The sequence below is a fragment of the Muntiacus reevesi genome, chromosome 8 (genome assembly GCF_963930625.1).
Source record: "Muntiacus reevesi chromosome 8, mMunRee1.1, whole genome shotgun sequence".
NCBI classification, from domain to species: domain Eukaryota; kingdom Metazoa; phylum Chordata; class Mammalia; order Artiodactyla; family Cervidae; genus Muntiacus; species Muntiacus reevesi.
The window spans coordinates 53,364,805-53,386,496 of record NC_089256.1 but is presented as its reverse complement, the minus strand read 5'-3'; the positions used below and the strand labels follow the sequence as shown (position 1 = coordinate 53,386,496).

At 41.3% G+C, this 21,692-nt stretch overlaps 1 protein-coding gene across 3 annotated transcripts in view; it reads right to left on the bottom strand.

Moving 5' to 3' along the window:
* The window catches only part of FGF12 (fibroblast growth factor 12), a 396,654-nt gene that overhangs the window by 269,991 nt on the left and 104,971 nt on the right, over positions 1-21,692 (bottom strand). Inside the window, exon 1 of one of the 3 annotated variants that reach the window (XM_065943216.1) lies at positions 5,963-6,384. The exons of 1 other annotated variant lie outside the window; for it this stretch is intronic. Coding sequence is in view for 1 of the 2 variants with exons in the window: in XM_065943214.1 (XP_065799286.1) it covers positions 5,194-5,392 (199 nt within the window). In the remaining variant the exon portion in view is untranslated. One more of the 3 variants, XM_065943214.1, reaches the window with a different exon arrangement.

Sequence of the window (21,692 nt, the reverse complement as noted above, 5' to 3'; positions counted from 1 at the left end):
GAAGTTATATCATCAAGGAAGGTATTATTATATATGGTTAACTTACAGATATTTTGCATTCTAAGGCTCCTCCCTCTCACAGATGCTTAGAAAGTGACCTTGGAATCAGACCCCTTTAGATGTGCTTCATTTCTCTTTGGATAACAAGTAAAGTCACATAGCTTGATAGTAGGCCATCAGATAGAATTCAAAATGTCGTACGTTAACTTGGTCTCCTATGTCTAAACAGGCTATTTATGAGAGTTCTCAGAAAATCTATAATAATTCAGATGGAAGTCATAGTGAATACACATTATGACAAAGTACTCAAAAAAGAGATGAGAAAAAAGTAATCACTATTAACAAATTTCCCAAACTAAATCAACACAGTAATAGCTATACAAAAATATGCTCTCAACAAGAATAAAAGCTATGTAGTTTTTTACTAATAAGTCCAGTACTTTCCTTAAACTACACTTGTAAGAGAAAAAGCTTTAGTTTCTAAAGATCTTCCAAAATATTCTTATTGCTTCCTCAAATACAGACTGCCTCATTTCCTACAAATTGTTTTTCTAACTCTGTTCAATATCAACTTCATTAAAACTTTAAAGACTTAATCCTGAGTTATGGCTTGATGAGATCTCTGTGGGATGAAAGAAATCAAGAGATCACAGTACCTACTATTTTAAAATGTTCTTACAATGGAAACATAATTATGAGAATGCACTGCTGTAGAGAAAAGAAGATTACAACACACACATACACAAAATATCATTTTAAACCCTAGGGTGGGTTTTTAAAAAGGAAAGCTTGTTTTTTTTTCAAATAAGCATCAAGCCAAATATCATTTAATTAGGCTGATTTTGTAGTTCAGACATGAGTCATACTTTTAAAAGAGAAAATACAATAAAACTACTTGCTATAAATGTAAAGTATCACTTGTCATGTGAATGTATTCTTGATCTATATTGACCAGAATGATTTCAGTTTATAAAAATGTAATTTATATTCTTTAAGTCACATGATCAAGCATTTCCCCCATTTTTGTCAGTTTTCTTCTTGAAGTTTTTATTTTGTGATGTTTCCTTTGTCAGTGTCAGAGGATATGTTTGATAGTAAAATACTGAATGAGTATGCTATTAAATAGTATACATTCACCAAAACAAGTTGGAAAAATACTAAAATATTTTGATTAACCATAATTTTTATAACAGAAACAAGGACTCAGAAACAAGTAGAGACAAGAACTGAGAAAAATAAGACAAATGAAAATCAACAAAATTTAGTAAAATTATAATCACTTCTTTGATTTATTTTATCCAGTCATTATAAACATACTACATCATTCTTTAAAACTAAAGTAATATAAAACCCAAAACTTAAGCTATGAAAGCTATCTAATGTTTTTCAGGTAAGGAATTTTATTGATTACTGATTTTTTTTAATGCCCCAGTTTAAGGGAAAGAATTAAATTACAGAAAAGTAATAAAAACACTGATTAAAATACATAGATTTAAGCTTATCTAATTACTCTGTGCTTTACAGAGAGACTTTCATTTGAAAACTCAAAGAGTGATACTAATGACCTCCAAGGTTCCTGGCCACTCCAACATTTACAGATTCTATAAACACTTATCCCTTCCTGATGGGGAATGCTATCTATTACATGCAGCAACTCTTGAGTGAAAAACAGAAATAATTCTAGAGTTAATCATTTGTTCAGGTGTTTCTATTCAAGAGTAAAACAAATGCCAGAATTGAGTAAGCCATGTAATTCACATGGCAAATTAAGTGGTATCAACATTCAAGCAAATATTCGAGCAGCTCATACAGGTATTTCACATATAAATAATAACTCAAGTAATAAGGACTGTAAGAATGTTCTTTTCTTATGTTCTAAAGGCTTTTCTATGGTTCAGTGACCTAAGCCAATGTGCCAGTTCAAGGTCTCCAACATTTCACTTCCAAAGGCCTACAGTCCACACAGTACTATGGGACTAAATATTCCTGCTCTGTCTGTGTGTCTTCACTGCGGGATTTACTTCTATATGCACAGTGCTGTAGGATGGTCATTTTAGAACCCGAATTGCTTGACTTAGCTTATGTCTCCTTCTGCCAGCTCTTTCCTCTATAAGACCACATAATTGTTCTAATTACAAAATAATAATAACAATCCTTAATGGTAAAAATAATAAGCTATAAAATTATTCACATTCTTTGACAGAGGACATGCAATACCTCACACCATTTTTTGTGTGTTGTGTTGCGAAATACACAGGCAAGAAAAATCAACTGGATCAAGTTCTAGCCCCAATCTTACCACAATCTAAACTGTGCAATCGTGTATAAAACACCAACTTGTTCTGACTCAAAGGTTTCTTAGCTGAGGCTGCATTTTGCTACACAGTCCAGGGTAAGCCACCACTGTGCTCCAGGGATGGCATTCACAATGCATCCAAGGCACCCTATGGTCCTGGAACTCTGTGATGGGAGAGCTGGCCCTGCCAGTTCTCATGTTTTTATAATGCAATATCATGATTTTAAAATCTGAGACCTGCACCGTGTAATTTCAGTATTCCCTCTGCATTTATGCGGTTTCACCATCATCTGTACTGGAACTTGGTGAGCTAATGCAGGATTAAGAGATTCTCAGTATATCAGCCCTGAAATCAGAAATACAACTGTGGCCTTTCCCATCCAATACCTGACTTAGTTCACTGTCTCAGGCTCTCTCCCCTGGCAAGTCTGGCCCATGAAACTTGTGTCTCAGTGACAGAAATTCAGAGTGGAAATTATCATGACAAGTTATTCCATTTCACCACTTTACCATTTGTGACTCAGTTTGTATTTCACAGGAAATGGCTGGCAGGCCATTTAGTGAGTTTAAAGGATAAATCAAATATTAAGTGAACATAACATCAAAGAGCTTATAAAATAGATTTGCTCAAATAGTTTTTCCTTTTGGTGTTTAACAACTTCCTCCCAATCCAGCTAAAGAATTCTCTCTGGAGAATTGAGATGTGGAAGGTGCTCTCTCTCTATAAATAGGATCCTCTCAAGCTATGTGAATCATGGTCACTGATAGCAAATCAACAGATTAGTTATTCGGCTTTGTTTGTAATGGTAACAGATACTATCATCTTCCCCAAAAGTTTTGTTGCACTCTATGCTCCCAATTCTTCTAAGCTAAGCTTCATAACAAACTCAAGTTCACAGTGGACAGACACAGGCATGTTGCCCTTGCACTCAGCATCTCTTAACAGGTTCTGTCATCTCTTTGTCAGATTATTACTGTGACACTTAAGCTAAAGGAATCCACCAGTCATGATCCTCTTTGCCAAAATGTACACTAAGTAGATGAAAAAGAGGAAAAGATTAAATGAGCAATGAAAAAACAATAAACTCAGCAATTTCCTCAAAGTCTCTATTTTCTAATGAGATGCCAAGGAAAAGGCCACAGGAAGCAGTTTCCTTAATTAAGCCATGCGAATCACTGGTCTCCAAGTCAACTTCAACAAAGATCAGGTAAGTTTATATTATCCATTCACAAAAGCAATCCACCTAACATTTAGATTACCCTTGTTCGTTAATAAGCAGGCTGACTAGAATCTATTCACAAAAACTGGAGTGCAAGAGCATAGTTCAGAGACTGAAATATCAAAGTCACATGGAATTCAAAGCCTTGAAGCTCTTTGTAGACCACACAAGCCCTGAGAGAAGATGGCCCCCAAATGATGCTTGCACGACAATATGAAGAATTTCATTTTCCCCTAATATGAGTTATTTACTGTGCAGAGGTAAGTCTAGTATTTTGCACATATCTTCCCTTTAATAAACAGGCCATACTAACGATATAAAATAAGAGACTTTAGTAGCTTCTGCCTTAAGATTGTAACTTAAGATCCTGAAATTTACTATTTCATCAACATCACGGGATAAGAAAAAGAGCCCACTATGGAATGAATAATGTCATGAAAACTCAACGGAAAAATGAGATGGAACAGCTTCTTTACAAGGCTTAATCCAAATTTCTAAACTAATTCTGAGCCCCACTTGTCCAGACTTTTCAAGTATTTACTTTACCCAATGACCCCAGCCCATATGCTTCATTCCTGAAACCCAAGAGAACATCACAATCAGAGTTGCAAAGATGCGAACCTAAACTTGTCAACTGGTCACTGAGCAAGCTTTCCTTCTATACTGTGTTTACTTCATCTGCAGATTGCAAATGACCCTGTGGGCCACACCCAGGGAAGCACAGACCTTGGAAATTCTGCTTTCTTTCTCTCAAGATAGCCTGGCTTAAATTGGGGATAATCACTCTGAAATTTTGAGGTATCCAATTTCCCTTTGTAAACAGAGATACAGCAAAGACTAACCATTTGAGTTTAAAGCCAAAGAAAAGAATTACCTTCAGAAAGGCCAGGCTAAGATCTCTGAAAAGTCTAAAGTTTCCTTTACACTCACTGAGACCAAACTGCAGATACTATGTTGTTCCGTAAATGTCCCAAAAGTGTGAGTGTGCAAAGAAGGGAGTAACAAGACAGAAAAGTTAATGAGCAGAGCCATTTGAAGCAAGGAGGGAAGCAGTTGGAAGAGAATAAGAAAAGGAGGTCTGGGTGAAAAGAAGTGAAAGGGCATGGGTGAAAACCGGCAAGTGAGAAATCGATCAGAAACATGAGGAAGATGCCACATCATGTGTTGCCAAAGAAAGAGTTAGAAAAGACAATAAATTTAAGTTCATTTTGTGCCTACTGTCTATTATGTTAAGATTGCACTGTGTTATGAGAGATATAGGAAGGAATGTTTATTTACATTTAGGTTCTCAGGAGGTAGATTAAACACTGGATGGATGGATGGATGGATGGATGGACGGACAGATGATGAGATGTATGAGAAACAGAAATGGAGAATGAGGTGGCCACTGCCCTCAAGGACTCTACAGGCTCTATGGGACAAAGAGCATGTAAATATGTAACTCTCATCCTAATCAAACCGTGGTTTCATCGAGGTATAAAGTGTTTTCCTGAATATGGGGCAAGAAGCTATTAGCTAACAGAGGGTGACTGACATCTAACTGAAAATTGTGGGAGAACGAGGGCCAGCATGGAAGAGGAGGATCCCGGTTCTCTTCCATGAATGCCCCTAGATGCTCTGCAGAAGGGGAGGGGGGTGTTAGCCCCTAGGGAGCCCACCGTTAGGGCTTCTACTGACCTGGTCTCCTCCTCACTGGCCTCTTGCGGCCGCTGCAGAAGCGCACTTTGCTGAATACCCCGAGGACGTGCCTCTCGCACAGGGAGCGCCCGTCTTTGCTGGGGCTGGAACGGCGCTTGGAGGCCGACACCCGGTCGCTGTTGGACTCCCTCGCCTGTCGCTTCTGCCGGATCAAGGAGCTGGCTATCGCTGCAGCCATAGCTGCTCAGCGCGGGCCCCAGGCCCCGGGCTCCACTGCGCCCTCGGGATCACGCTCCGCCGGGGCGAGGGCAGGACCTCGGCGGCCTGGAGGGACAGGGCAGGCGCGGGGAGGCAGTGCTAATATTTGAGAAGGCTGCAGTACTGAAAACCCGGCGCCCACAAGGTTAGTCAAGAGTCTGGGCAGTGGCGACAAAATGTGTGAAAATCCAGATGTAAACTTCCCCAACCTCTGGCGGCGGGGGCGGGGCGGTCCCAGGCCTTCCTGTTAACTAGACTCTTGCATCCCAAACTTGCACCCCCAGGCGATCCGCGTCCAAGGGGGCAGTGGGGACTTTGGTCACACTGCGTTCGGAGTACCAAGTGGAAAGGGAAGGAGGATGTCCAAAACAACAAGCCGTGCCCCTGTCGGAGAGGCGCAAGCGTTGCAAGGTGTCCAAAGTGTATCTACACACACATACATAGAAAACCCATTTACAAAGCAAGAGTCTGGACCGCGGCGGGTAGCGTGCCCCCGGTAGAAAATGCTAAAAAGTGAATAAAACGTTCCTTTAGAAAACAAGCCACCAACCGCAAGAGAGGAGAGGAAGGCAGCAATTTAACTCCCTGCGGCCCGCAGTTCTGGAGATTAGGAGGTCCGTCCCGGCTGGGTGAGGTCTACCGAATGCATCGCCCCGGCTGCGGTTCTCCGGGGGCCCGCCGCCCGAGTTCTGGAATTCCGAGAGGCGCGAAGTGGGAGCGGTTAGCTGGAGTCGGGGTAGGGGCGCCTGGCGGGGCAGATGTTTCCAGCTGCGGCGAGCGCGACTCCCCGCCAGCAGCGCTGCAAAGAGAGCGGGAGGCGAGGGAGGAGGAGGGCAAGAGGGAAGGGGAGGGAAGGAAAGGAGGAGGGAGGGAGGGAGATCCTCCAGGGCCAGGCACCCTCCGGGAGAAACCCGCGAGAGGCGAGCGCCGCGGAGACGCGGGGTCCCAAAGAGCGGGCGCTCTTTCTCTTTCCGCTTTCTCTCTGGCACAAGATGGGCACAGTTGGTGATTATTTAGGGAATCCTAAATCTGGAATGACTCAGTAGTTTAAATAAGCCCCCTCAAAAGGCAGCGATGCCGAAGGTGTCTTCTCCAGCTCGGCGCCCACACGCCTTTAACTGGAGCTCCCCGCCATGGTCCGCCCGGGGCCGCCGCACCGAGCCGCTCTCCGCACAGGCTCAGACAGCGAGGGAAGGAGGGGGCGCCCTGGCGGGCTCGGGATCAGGTCATCGCCGCGCTGCCCCGGCCCCCAAGGCTCGCGCGGCTCGGCAGTCGACAGCTCACAGGCAGCAGATCAGATGGGGATTACCCGCCGGACGCGAGGCCGATCACTCCGTCCCGCGCGGCCCATCCCGGCCGAGGAAGGAAGTGACCAGCGCTCTGCGAATACCCGCGCGGCGGCTCGGGTGGGGCGGGGGCTGGCTGCGGGCGACTTCGGCTCCAGGCGGCTGCGGCTCCGCTCCGGAGCTGCCCACCATGGTCTGGCGCCCGGGGCGAAAGCGGGGCCCCTGGGCCGCCGGGCTTGGGCGCGTCGGGAGGCGACCGAGCGCACCACCCGGGCCCTGGGGGCCGGACGCAGACTCTGGGGCCGGGGCCAGGAAGCAGGTGCGGATTGCCGTCTACTCGCCCAACTCGCTGCGCGGGTGGCCGCTCAGAGCCGCGGGCTAGCGGGGTGCCCCCCGCCGCCGCCTCCCTGGGCCCCAGAGGGGGCGCTCCGGGCGGAGTCCCATTCGGGGGCTGAGGCTCCCGGCACGCCGAGCCGCACCGGCTCCTGGGCGCCGCCGCCGCCTAGCCGGTTCGCTCGGCTGGAGCGCTAGCTCCGCAGGAAACTCCAGGCAGGGACTACCGCCACCGAGGCGGAGGGTGGGACGAAGGGCGGGAGGCCGCCAAAGCACCTTTGGCACTGCTCGCCCACCCGCCGCGAGCTCGGGAGCGCCCAGGTGGGGCCAAGCTCCCGGAGCGCAGGGAAGCGCAGCGCGCTCGGAGCCTCCTCCCCTCCCTCGCGCCCTCGGCTCCCAGACTCTCCCCCCTCCCTCCCGTCACCCCTCTCCCCCTTCTCCGTCTTCTGTCTCTCCCCTTTTCTCCTCTCTACGCAATCCTACGTGATTGAGGTTTGGATGAGAAATTCTCAGAGGCAGAGCGAAACAACTGCAGCTCGGATCGGCTCAGTCCCATCCCTCCCCCGAGAGAAAACACCACCGACCGGTTAAAGGACCCCGGTGCACAAAGAGAGGTTAGGGGTGGGGGAATTGAGAGAAATTGGTCTGCAGTCTCTCCAATAAGCTGGAGCACAAAGAATTCTGCTTTGAATGGAAGGTAGGAGACACTAGAGAAAGTAACGATGGCCCCTTGGGCCCACCTTCAGCTCATTTTGGAAAAGGAAAAAGTGTTTCCACATTCCAGGAACCCAGATTTCTGGGTTCGATCCTCTGGAAAGCTGCAAAACAGACTCAGTCCCTAAAATGAGGGACCAGGTGAGCACTCTGCACAGAGGGGAGGATGCAGGTGGAGAGGGTGACTGTGGGCAAGGGCAGTCAATAGCCAGCTCTGGAGGGCAGTCAGGTCTCCAGGAGTGCTTGTGGTGACTGATGGACACTACAGAAAACTCAGCAGAGGAGAAAATGTCACCTAAGCTAAAATGCAGCATGAAAAATTTTGGAAACATAAAGGAATAGCCATGCTAAGGTCTGGAAGTGGCTGTTGTGATACTAAGTATCATTCTTCAACCAGTCTTCAAATATCCTTAGGCCCTCCCCTTAACGGACATTTCCACAAGCCACCAGGGTAGTGCCAAAAGATTTAACGAGTGATTTCCAAGCAGAAACAGGTGTATGCTGGAAATACCCTAATAGTGGGCAAGGAACATGAATGTCAAGGAAACTACTGAGAATGGATGTGGGTCCTGGAGAGGGCCCAGGAACCCTCCAGATTCCTAGCAGAATGAGAACTGAGGCCTATGAAGTTGTTTAGCACAAGCACTGTTAAACAGCCCCACTGCGTCTGGGGGCCCGGACCTTTCATGCTGCCGCTGGGTACAGTACAGGCAGATGGGTTTAAGGGGCAGACATCTGGAGGAGGATTAAATAGGCAAGGCTCCATGAGGGGGGGATCCCAACTGTCAATGGGAAGCACACATCCCCTGTAGCAGTTCAGGGCGCCTGCATAAGGGGAGTGAACTTGGGATTCTGACAGTATATAACAGAAAAGGGAGATAGATACACACACACGGACACACACACTCACACACACATACACAGCCCTCTTCTCCAAAAGTGAAGCCAGCCAAATCCATTTTCAAAAGTACATCTGAATGTGGTAAGGGAAATTACTGAAAATCAGTTGGTAACACTGTCAATTAGGGAAGTGTTCACATTTTACAGATAAAATTATCTACTTTCCTTCCTTGGCTGCCACAAACCTTGTCTCATTCTTGAGGAAGGCAGGCACAAATAGTACTGGCTGGCTCTGGGGGCTCCTTGCCTCTTGCAGTTCAATACTCAAAAAGAAAAAGGTCAGCTAAGGTGAGGAATCCAGAGAAATGGGCAAGAGGAGTATATAGTGAGGCCTTGAAGAAATCACTGCTAAACTCTGAGCCTTTTTCTTATCCTCAAAATGGGGACAATCAGTCCCATCTACCTCCCAGAACTGAATATGTATGTGCAAGCATTCTGGAAAGTGGAAAATGCCAAATGAGTAAAAGAGATGATGACAGTGTTTATTTTTTTAAGAGAAAGCATGATATTTTTCTGAGATGCTTTTTTTAAATGTAGATTCCTGATGGTTTCTCAGAATGTGAATATCTATGAGTAGAGCCCAGGAATTTTAAGTTTTTAACAAGTTCTTCAGGTGTCAGAGTTTGAGAGATATATAGATATAGATATATGGGGATACATTTTTCAATAATACAAAATCCTAGAAGAGAGAAATAAACTCAGACTCTCAAAAAATTAATATACTTCACTAGAACTGCAGTTCTACGCCCACCAAAAAAGGCCTGGGAAGGGAATGTGTGTTCTCTAGTCTTTGAGTGTGTTGATTTTTTTTTCCTGTGGGTTTATGACATACGAAGATGTTTCGATGCAGAAGGTAACCAGTGTAGCAGCAAACAATAGAAGAGGGCGATGAGAGAAGAGAAAAAAAGCAGATAACACTCGCTGTTTGAAGTTTTCCCTGTCTTGACAGCATCGTTAGGCATTTATAGAACAAAATGAAAACAATAAATGCTAGCTTCCTGAAAGTGACACTCCATGTCTTTAGATCTCTACTAAAAGAATGTGGTGTTTTTGATTCAATTAAACAACAAAGACTTTACTTTTTCCCTTGTACTACTGCAGCTATTGTCAGGGTACATTTTAGCTGTTGAGCGCTTTAAGTTATCAACAGCATCATTTTCTTCATTTGTCCAATGAGAAGAAGTTAATATAGGAAAATCTGAGAAGTTACATAGAACCTATGTATAAGACTCTTAAGATCAGAAGCAATACCCTAGTTAATCTTTTTCATATTCAGAAATTCATTACTTTCCTTCCTAGGCCACTAAGTCTCATAAGTTTTCCTTCATGGTTAATAAGATATTTCTGATATCTTTGCATTGGGGGCGGGGGTGGTCAGGACAAAATTAAATCAACCCACTGATGATTTAATTAAAACAATCAGGTCATTTTGAAGGGCAATATCTCAGGGATAACAAAACCTTGGCTTTTATGCTTTTTTAAAACAACTTGAGAATTTCCATTTACAGTTTTGAAAACATCATAGGTGGAAGCAGTTGAATTACTTGGAGAAAGTTGCCAGATACACATTGAAAGGATAATTATATTTATATTTCTGACCTACCTTCAAACAAATAAAACATAGTCTTAATTATCTCTATATTTTAAAATCATCTCCATATTTTAAAGGGGAAAAAAATAGAATGTCAAATAGTCTTTCCCTTATTCATAGGCCAAGTCTTTCAACTCCTAAATCAAACTAGGACCACTAATCAAAATAGGACCACTCCATTCATTCACTTAAAAGCTTGAATTGGGCACACATTGCATCCAAGGCCTGTTTCAGTTACCAAGAGGAACTCTATACATCTCTCTATTCTCCCTGCCCTCAAAGCTTATAGTTCATGCCATCATGATCTTATTTGGCTCATGTCATACTTGCTGTATGCTACTGCACAAGCTATTCAATCTCCAAACCACATCTGCAAAATACATCAATGACAATGACACAAGTAGTTCCTTATCTAACTGGGTTGCTGCAGGCTCAAAGAAGATGTGATAATAAAGTATTAGAATGAGCATGCCATCATTAAAATATCCATTTAAAGCAAGGCCCTGCTATAAAATTCAGGCTTGCCAAAACAGGAAAACATACCTTGTGATTCAAACATATCATCATTCACTCGTGGACATAATGTATTTAACAAAGGCTGGAAATCCACTTGAAATGAACGATTAACTTTGACATTGCAATGGCAAATAAAATTTTCATTAGTGGAATATTGTCAATGTCCTTGTCTATCGAAAACACAGAGGAGTCCAGCTCTGCTCGTATATCATCCTGCTCTGAGATCCTGCTTTGAGTCAGGCCCCTGACTCAAAGCTTGGTGAATATGAGCTCACCAGCCTCTGACACTGCAGGCTTGACAGGTAGAAGAAGACCTTTTCTCCATGAATGCTATCCCACACAATGGCTGTACTTCGATTTCCTTTTCACTGCCAGATTGCCAGTTAAAATAGGCTGGTTACAGCAGCACAAATGATTACTTTCTAATAATTTGTGATTTCCTTTATGGTGCCTTATTCAACAGTTTAACAATTACTACATGTGATATATTTGTCTGGTTTCAGTCATCTCTTAAAATAAGAAAGACTTAATTCTTCTTCATGACACAGATTAAAGTTAGTATCCTTATTGCCCAAGTAAAGAAATTATCAGTGTTTTAAAGAATGTCTGTTTTAATAAGAAATATAAGCTATAACTATGGTGAGCCAGGGCTAAACTCCCTGCAGAGTTCTGAGTGACTTGCAATTATTGATACATTGAACCCTCCCTATAAGGTATGTTCTGTCATTATTCTCATTTTATAAATGAAGAAACTGACACATGGAGAGGTTAAGTTGCTTAGTCAGCCACCCAGTCAAGAACTGGCAGGATTCAAATTTAACTAATTTAATTATTTCCAGAGCTTCTTTTTTACCCTCTATGTTACACTGTATGTCAAAAGAAGCATGATGCCATAAATAACCATGTAATTCAATTAATAAAATAAGAATATAATCATCATTAGCATTGATAGTCTTTTTACTGTTTAGAAATCATCTTCCCATGTATTATCTTATTAAAGCTTTCAACAATTTTGGAAGGAAAATTAAGGAGATAATAATAACCCAATTTACAAAATGAGACTCTAATAAGTGATGTAATCTCCCAAGACCCCACAACAGATGAGTTAAGATACATGAGTTTAATCTAGGCCTTCTGACAGCAGTGTTTCTCATGGCCCAACTGAGCTCACATAAAGAAAAAATTGCCCTGGTGACTGAGTCAGTAAAGAATCCACCTTCAATATAGGAGACTGCTTGCAATGCAGGAGACCCTGGTTCGATCCCTGGGTCAGTAAGATCCCCTGAAGAAGGCAATGGCAACCCACTCCAGTATTCTTGCCTGGGAAACCCCATGGACAGAGGAGCCTGGTGTGCCTCAGTCCATGGGGTCACAAAAGAGTCAGACAGCCCTAAGTAACTAAACCTGCACATGAAGAAAAGATGAGAATGTAATGTGTCCTTTCATTCTCTGACTTCAGTCCTCCCTGAGCAGGATTTCACACCTTGTAAATGACCTTGAAGAGATTATTCTGTGTGGGAAAGGAGTGCGGGCCTTAAGTGTCCCAAATCTTCTCCCTCCACAGCTTTTACCTCTCTCTGTGCCTAGGAGCTAAGGTGGCTGGCGTCTCACTCCTGGCATAAGAGGGTATCTTTGGTTCTCTCACCTCCTTAGTTTAGTAATTTAAGTTGAGCTTCATGAGAAAACTACAGAAAAACTAAATCAAGACAGAAATTAGAGAAATTTTTAAGTTATAAATTTATAAAGTTACACTTCTTCCCTTCGCATTCCTAAAAAAAATGTACATTGGTTTGACTTGAAACACATATCTGGCCCTTGGTTATTTTCCTTCCTAGCTAGATTGAGGATCTTTAAAAACTGCCCCCAATTGATTCTCCATCATTTTTACCCTTTCCTAATTTCCATTGCCACTGCTTCAGTGATACCTCTTCCTTCTAGATGAGGAATGTAGCTTGAAGATCCTCATAAGAATGTAAAACCCATAATGACAAGAAGTTTGTCTTTTTTATTTACTTTCCTATCTCCAGTTCCTTAAATATTAGTAAATAGCAGACACTCAATAAATACTTTAATGAATTAATTCATGAATTTATCCAACCATCCACCAATCCTGTTAAGTAAAAATGAAACATCTATTCTCAAAGAAACAAACTCAGCTAATTCAAGGGTAGCCTCCTCACTTCCAACTTGATCATTTTGCTTTATAAATACTCTAAAATCTATCTAAATACCATCTATCTATTAAAATTGGATATCCTTAGAGGCCACATGGTATCCAGATTTTTGCACTGACCAACCTCCACCCCCTGTATTTAGGTGTGTAGTTTCAGTTTTTATCTTTCTCTCCCTCTCTTCTCTCAATCCCACCACCCCCTCTCATACACACACACACATTCAGAGAAGAAAAGGAATATAACAATAATGAAAAAAGAGACCACAGAATTGATAAAATGATTAGTCAATTTTTAAAGGCTCAGACTATGATCAAAATGACCTTAAAATGGTTTGATAATCCTAAAATTCATGCTGTCACCCATCTGTACTGAGCCGCTTTCTCCATGGACCTAGTTGCTCCATTTCTAAATTTAGATTCCAAATTTTCAGGGAATGGATCTTGTTGAAATAGCAGTTTCTTCCAGCATCCAGCACATGACTGACATTCAAATTATATTATTAAAATTGTCATAAATTCATATTTTGTCCCATGTGCATGTAGCACTGGGCTCTGTGAAAATAACCACTAGTGAAAGACTCCATTGATCCTATTTGATATTTAATAAGATTTTATTGGATATATATATTTGATATTTAATAAGGCTGTATTGGAAATAACTGAAATATCCAAACTGGCTAGAGAAAATTTTCAGGGGATCAAATGGAAGTGGTGACCAGTAAGGTCATTTGTAGTCCAAACTGTTTAGAATTCTCTAAAACATAAATTAGAGGTCTTCCCTCGTGGCTCAGTGATAAAGAATCCTTCAATGCAACAGACATAGTTTCAATCCCTGGTCTGGGATCTGGGAGTATCCCATATGCCGCAGAGCAGCTAAATCTGTATGTCACAACTACTGAGCCTGTGCTCTTAGAGCCCAGGAAATGAAACTACTAAGCCTTCCTGCAGCAACTACTGAAACCCCTGTGCCCTAGAGCCTGTGCTCCATAACAAGAGAAGCCACCACAATAAGAAGCACGCACCCTGTCACTAGAGAGCAGCCCCCATGCACTGCAACTAGAGAAAGTCCACACAGCAATGAAGATCTAGCACAGCCAAAAAGTACATAAATCAAAAATTTTTAAAGAAATATAAATTAGAAAGAATAGGTGATCTAGAATAATCTTTCCTTGCATAAAGTTACTTTGTCTGAGCCTAACTTTGTTTGCCAGTAAAATGACTTAGATTAATTAAAGTAATATGCTGAAAAGATAGCATTAGTTTCTGAAACTAGGAACTGTATGAATAAGTGAAAAAATGAATGAATGAATGAATGAATGGGTAGATGAGTAGATGGATGGATAGATGAAAAGTAGCATCATTCATCTACAAACCTCTAAATTCACATTGTTAGGCTAAACAAAATAGCTCAAAATAAAAATATCTGGCAAGCTTCCTTTTGGAATACTGTGGAGACAAGAAAATGTTAGAGAAATTCATGGTAGTAAATGAAAGCACTTAATAAATTTCTAGGTCATTCACTTACCAATTATTTTCACATAAAATTATATTCTCCTATGATTAATTTTGCCCACTAATTCACCATATGCAACATGAAATCAAGAGTATATTGGTGTAGATGGCTGTTTGTTTATGCAATCAAAGCCAAGATGGATAGATAAATAGATAGATAGATATAGTTATAAACATGCATTTTAGTGGTCAGATATCCAGAGAAGAATAAGATGATTGTATAAGCATATTTATTTAAACAGCATTTGAAGCAAGAAAGAACAATGATATTTTTGTAATGTTTTGGATAGGATACTACTTTTTAAACATACAGTATTAGCTAGAAGGGATCTCATGAGGCCATCAATCCATTCTAGACAATATATACATATTGTAATCACTAGAGACCACAGAAAAGAAATTTCTTTAAAAAGTAAGCTAGAAAATTATCTCCAGTTAGTTGAATATGCTAAGACAGCAATGGAGAAAAGATCCATTCTATTCTCTTCATTTTGACAGTTCTTCCTCTCATTCCTAAAAAGGAAAAAGACAAGGAAATAGCCATAGCTAGCTTTTAAAAGATAAGTAACCAGAAGAATTTATTATTTTTGAGGAAAAAAGCTAGGGAAAGAATGTTGATTTTGTGTTAAAAAGTAGAAACAGAACTGAGGAGAATCATGATGTACATTTTTTTGTACCTGTGAGGATCTAGTACATTACTTTGATAATAGTAGACACTCTGTAAATGTGTGTTGATTTAATTTGATTTGAAAGTATTAAATGTTCAGAATGAGTGAGAACAGTCTTGCATTTTACCATAAGCATACTTTTATTAATAGTGGTCTCATCTTTAATCTCTGATAGCATCAGGTAAGTAGTGGCTATGAAAAAAAAAAAAATGAAAGAAAGAAAGACACAAATATCTGATAAATATAAAGGAAAACACATGGCCTTAATCTAGTAATGTGTTTTCTCTTATCCTCTTTATGAACCTAGCACAGATGTCAGGCTCCTTTTTTCTGATGGTGCCACAATGACAAAATCCTAGTGTAAACCCATAACATTCTTGAAAGGAGAAGGGTTATTCCCTTAAGTGAGTTGGAAAGTCATAGTTTAAGGCATCAGATAAGAAGAGATGTGGAGTTGGGAAGTGCATTTAACTCAAGGAAGAGGTATACCCTTCTTTTTTTATCGGGATTTTGAATAATCCATCCACACTTAAAGTTTTTCTGACTGTCAAGTGAAAAAATGTTCTCTACCAAACAGAATCAGGCTAGAAACTATATAGGAAAACACTCTCAAAAAAAAAAAAAAAAACCCACTCTCATAGAGACTTCTAATATAGTAAGTCTGCAGCTGTAAACTCCAGAGAATGAACCATATCAAGTTATCTAGATGTCAGTTGTAAATTTTCTCAGTGATGGACTATAAAGAAAGCTGAGCGCTGAAGAATTGATGCTTTTGAAATATGGTGTCGGAGAAGACTCTTGAGAGTCCCTTGGACTGCAAGGAGATCCAACCAGTCCATCCTAAAGGAGATCAGTCCTGAATGTTTATTGGAAGGAATGATGCTGAAGCTGAAACTCCAATACTTTGGCCACCTGATGCGAAGACCTGACTCATTTGAAAAGACCCTGATGCTGGAAAGATTGACGGCAGGAGAAGAAGGGGATGACAGAGGATGAGATGGTTGGATGGCATCGCCGACTCAATGGACATGAGTTTGAGTAAACTCTGGGAGTTGGCGATGGACAGGGAGGCCTGGCGTGCTGCAGTCCATGGAGTCACAAAGAGTTGGACACGACTGAGCGACTGAACTGAACTGAACTGAACATCATACTCAAAAAGCTGAAAGCCTTCCTGCTAAATTCATGAGTAAGACAAGGATATTCACTCTTACCACTTCTATTTAACATAATATATGAAATCTTGGCTGCAGCAACCAGACAAGAAAAAAGAAAAGTTACACAAATTGAAAAGGAAGAAGGAATTATTACTATTTGCAGATAGCATGGAAAAATATCTAGGAATAAACTTAACCAAGGAGGTGAATGACCTGTACTCTGAGAACACGGATAGACACTGAAGATGATACAAAGAAATGCAATAATACCCTATGCTCTAGGAGTGGAAAAATCAAAATTGCTAAAATGACCATGCTACCCAAATCAATCTACAGGTTTAATGCAATCCTGATAGAAATCTTATTACATTTCACAGAACTGTAAAAAATAATCCTAATATTCATGTGGAACCACAAAAGACCCCAAATTGCCAAAGCAATCTTGAGAGGAAAAAAAGACATACCTGGAGGTGTCACTCTCTCAGACTTTAGACTATACTACAAAGCTACAGTAAATAAAACTGTAAAGTACTGGCATAAAAAGAAACATATCAATGGAACAGAATAAAGAGCCCAGAAATAAACTTATATACCTATGGTCAATTAATCTACAACAAAGGGGGCAAGAATATATCATGGAGAAAAGACAGTCTCTTCAATAAGTGATGCTGGGAAAACTGGACATCTACAGTAAAACAATGAGATTAGACCTTTCTCTCATACCATATATAAAAATAAACTTAAAATGGATTAAATACCTAAATGTATGGTCAGAAACGATAAAACTCCTAAAGAAGAACATAGGCAGAACATTTTGACATACATTTCAGTAATATTTATATATTTTTTGGATCTGTCTCCAAAGGCAAAAGAAATAAAAGCAAAAATAAACAAATGGGACCTAATTAAACTTAAAAGCTTTTGCACAGCAAAGGATATCATTGACAAAATGAAAAGATAAGCAACAGAGTGGGAGAGAATAATTGGAAATTATATAACTGACAAGGGGTTAATAGCTAAAATATATAAATAGCTCATACAACTCAATATAAAAAAAATAATAATAATTCAATCTAATAAATGGGTAGTGGACCCAAAGGTACAGTTTCCCAAAGAGGACATATAGATGACTAATAAACACATAAAAAATGCTCAATAAAAAAAAAAAATGCTCAATATCACTAATTATTAGAGAAACGAAAATTAAAAACTATCACTTCACACATGTCAGAATGGCTATCATCAAAAAGTCTACAGATAACAAATGTTGCCAAAGATGTACACTGTTGGTGCAAACGCAAACTGGCACACCCACTATAGAAAACAGTATTAAGACTTCTCAAAAAGCTAAAAATAGAACTACCATACAACCCAGCAATTCTACTCCCAGGTATATCTCCACAAAAAATGGAAACACTAATTCAAAAAGACACATCAATCCCTGATGTTCATAGCAGCTCTACTTATAATAGCCATGACATGGAAGCAAACCAAGTGTCCATCAATAGATGACTCGATAAAAATGATGTGATTATATATGTAATAGAATATTCTATCTGTGTGTGCTTAGTCACTCAGTCATGTCTGATTCTGTCTGACCCCATGGACTACAGCCCACCAGGCTCCTCTGTCTATGGGATATTCTCAGCAAAATTACTGGAGTGGGTTGCCATTTCCTCCTCCAGCAGATATTCCTGGCCCAGGGATCAAACCTGTATCTCCTGCACTGGCAGGCAGACTCTTTACCACTGAGCTACCTGAGAAGCACCATAACAGAATATTACTCAATCTTAAAAAAAGAATGAAATTCTGTCATTTGTAGCAAGATAGATAGACCTAGAGAATATTATGCTCATGAAATAAATCAGACAGAGAAAGACAAATACCATGTGAAATCATTTATATCTAAAATATAATACAAATTAGTATAAATAGTAAAAGAGAAACAAACTCACAGATTTAGAAAACAAATTAGAGGTTACCAGGAGGGAGAGGGAAATAGGAGGAACACACTGGGGGTGTGGTATTAAGAGACACAAACTACCATATGCAACAGATAAGCAGCAAGGATATATTGTATTGCACAAGGAATTACATCCATTATCTTGTATTAATTTTAATGGAGTATAAACTATAAAAATAATGAATCACTGCTATACACCTGAAACTAATACAATATTGTAAATCAACTATACTTAATTTTTTTTAGGTATTAGAAGGAAAGAAAGGATAGAGTAGGAAAGAGAAGGAAAAATAAGACTTACTAGGCACCAGCTCTACACAGGTTCATTTACTTAATCCTCAGGATAACCATACAAGGCCAACATTGCTATCCACATGTACAATGAAAAAACTGTAAGTCAGAAAAAACTGAAGTATAAGCCTTGTCAAGAATTCAAATTTAGTTTAACTGACACCAAATCCAAAGCTCTCTTCGTAATTTTTTAGATGATGAATCCACAATATGAATTTAAAAGATGATCATTTATACCCTTAAAGTGTTAGAAAGGTTAAGATAACCCATGAGTTAAGGCCACTCAGAATTCAAGTCACAGGCATTCATGTTGTTCTCTGGTGATCATGACCTAATTTGAAGTACTAGCTTAATAACTAGAGCCAGGGATAGAGAAATGAGGAAAGCTTATGTCTGTCATCAAGTATCGGAAATGTTCTTATTGAAAAAATAGGTATCTTATGTGTCCAGAGGCAAACTTGGATTCCATAAGCAGTTATATACAAGGAAGTGCAGACTAAACATCAAACGTGAGTTCCCCATCGGCACAGACATTCAAGTCAAGGTCAGGAGGCAAAAACCACAAGAGGAAGGTCTTCAGAGCGGAAATGAGTATTCTATAAAATGGTTACAGTCAGCATTGCTGGGGTAGAGAATGAATCAAAATCACTATAGGATGTATCCAAGGCAAAACGTGGCAAAACTTTTTTTTTTTTTAAGAAGAAAGTAAAAGGGTAAGCTTAATGAATGGTGAAACTCATTACTAGTGGGGAAAATTAACAGTAAAATGGAGCAAGATTCAAGGAGACTGTCAAAGGAAGCATATCAGGACAACCCTGTGAAGGAAGCACAGAACTAAGATTTCTTTTATACAGCATGAACATGTGTCACAAAGTCTCAATAACTGATCAAAGGTGGCACTTAACGAACAGTTGAAAGGGTAAATGCTATTGTTACCATAGCTGTAGCATTATAGATTAAGGGAAAGAAAACATATAAACCTATGAAAATGTGAGTAAGGAAAGCTCCTCAGGAAAGGCCAGTGTAAAAAGCCCCTAAGGGGACTTCCCTTCTGGTCCAGTGGTTAAGAATCCACCTTGCAAAGCAGGAGACATGGGTTCAAACCCTGGTCAGAGAACCAAGATCCCACATGCCACAGAGCCACTAATCCCGGTGCCACAACTATTGAAGCCTGTGTGCTGCAACTATTGACCCATGCACACAACTAGAGTTCATGCGCTGCAAAAAAAGATCCTTCATGACGCAACAAAGATCCTGTGTGGTGTAACTAAGACCCAAGGCAGCCAAATAAATATCTAATAAGTAAATAAATAAAAGCCCCTAAGGTGTGAGTCAAAACCACAGTGTATTGTACAGAGGATGGTCACTGATCCTTCTGGATGCTGCTCTCTGCAAGAAAGATCCCACATTGAGGTAGGATACTTTAAAGTAACCAAAAGTTAATGAGCTTAACAAAGGAAAAGGATTAGGAGGGCAAAGAATAGTGTTAGCAACTCAATGAATTCCCTGCACAGAAGTGTTTCTGTAGGTAAACTGTGAGGTCCATTATGGAGAGTGTGAAAATACTTATTTGTCTTGAAGATGCAGTTGTCTCCTACAAGATGGACAATTACTACTATGAGTAATCATAGAAAAACCTGGAGACTCAATTTACAGTAGAAAGCAGGAAATATTTAAATTCATGTACATATTCACAGCTTTGAATACTGTATCTTTGATATTACTTTTTAGAATGAAAAAGGAGAATCACAACTCCGGAAAACTTAAAGCCAATTTGAAAAAACTTATATACTGAGAGAAAAAGTCTTACAAAATAATTTAAAACTAAATATCCCAAACCACAGTGGGGAAGATGAAGAGACATCAGAAGGCAGATTGCAAGTTGTCACATTGATGAAGTTAGGAATTTGAGAAGACAACCACTGCACTTCTTCCCTGACAATTTTTACTTTACTGTATACAAAGTATTATCTTCAAAATGCAGAGTAGGGGAGAACAAGATGGTGGAGGAGCAGGTGGACATGGAGTACATCTCTCTCCACGGACACATCAGGAATACAGCTCAGACACAGAAGGGCATGCAGAACCCCAGCTGAGAGCAGGCAGGAGTACCTGACCAGTGGAAAAGAGTACATAGAACCATGTACAACCCGGTAGGAAGAAAGAACTAGGGGGAGAAACAGGAGTGTTAGCAGGACTGGACCTGCCCTTGGCAGGTGGGGAAACTGAAGCAGGGGTCCGATCCCCACATCCGGGCAATCGTCTGAGTCAGAGGAGAAACATTTAAGGCTGAGAGTGAAACAGCTGATCTGTGGCAGCCTATACAGAATGAGACTCAGACAGTCCTTGCCGCAGCCATACATACCCCGGACAGGAACACTGGTGCCCTGGAAGGTGCAGCAGCAGCTGGCAGCTGGAGTTCAGGGACTGTGGAGCAGTCCCAGAGCGAGGGCTGCTGTTGACTGCAGAGACACTGATTGAGGGGATGTGAGGGAGGAGATCATGGTGGGAAATGCCAGTGGAGGAAAGCCAGGCAGCCATGGAAGCAAGGAAATACTGCTGAGTCACACGCAGGCGGTGGAGCCATCACCATAGCCACTCTCTCCCCCACAGCCAGCATCAGCAGCTGAACAATAGAGAGGCTGGCCCACCAAACGCCTGATGCGCTGAACTTCAGAGTGGGACCCCACCCGGGGTGCCCCTTTAAGTGCCTGACACGCCAGTCTAGAGAGTGGGACCCCAGCTGAACAGAGAAGGACCCCAGGCAAGGGAGCCCCCTAAGTGCCTGAACGGGGCAGAGCTACAGAGGAAGACTGGACAAAGAGGCCTTCTGATTGCCAGGTACAAGAGGCTCAAAAAAAGACTGATAGGACCATAACTCCTGGGGCAGAGGCAGTCCGCGTCCCTGCACACCTGGCGCTGAAAGGGTCCCCGAAAGCCAAGCAGCTGTGACACCTTCACACTCAACTCACACTGGGGCAGAGCTGCCACAGGCAAAAAAGTCTTGTGTCTATGCGCCCAGGGTCACTTCAGTCTTGTCCAACTCTTTGCGACCCTGTAGATGGTGGCCTGCCAGGCTACTCTGTCAGGGAGAGGAGGTTCTCCAGGCAAGAATACTGGAGCATATTGGCCAAATACCCTTCTAGAGCACAATATTTCCTGCTGCCCTAGCTGCCAAC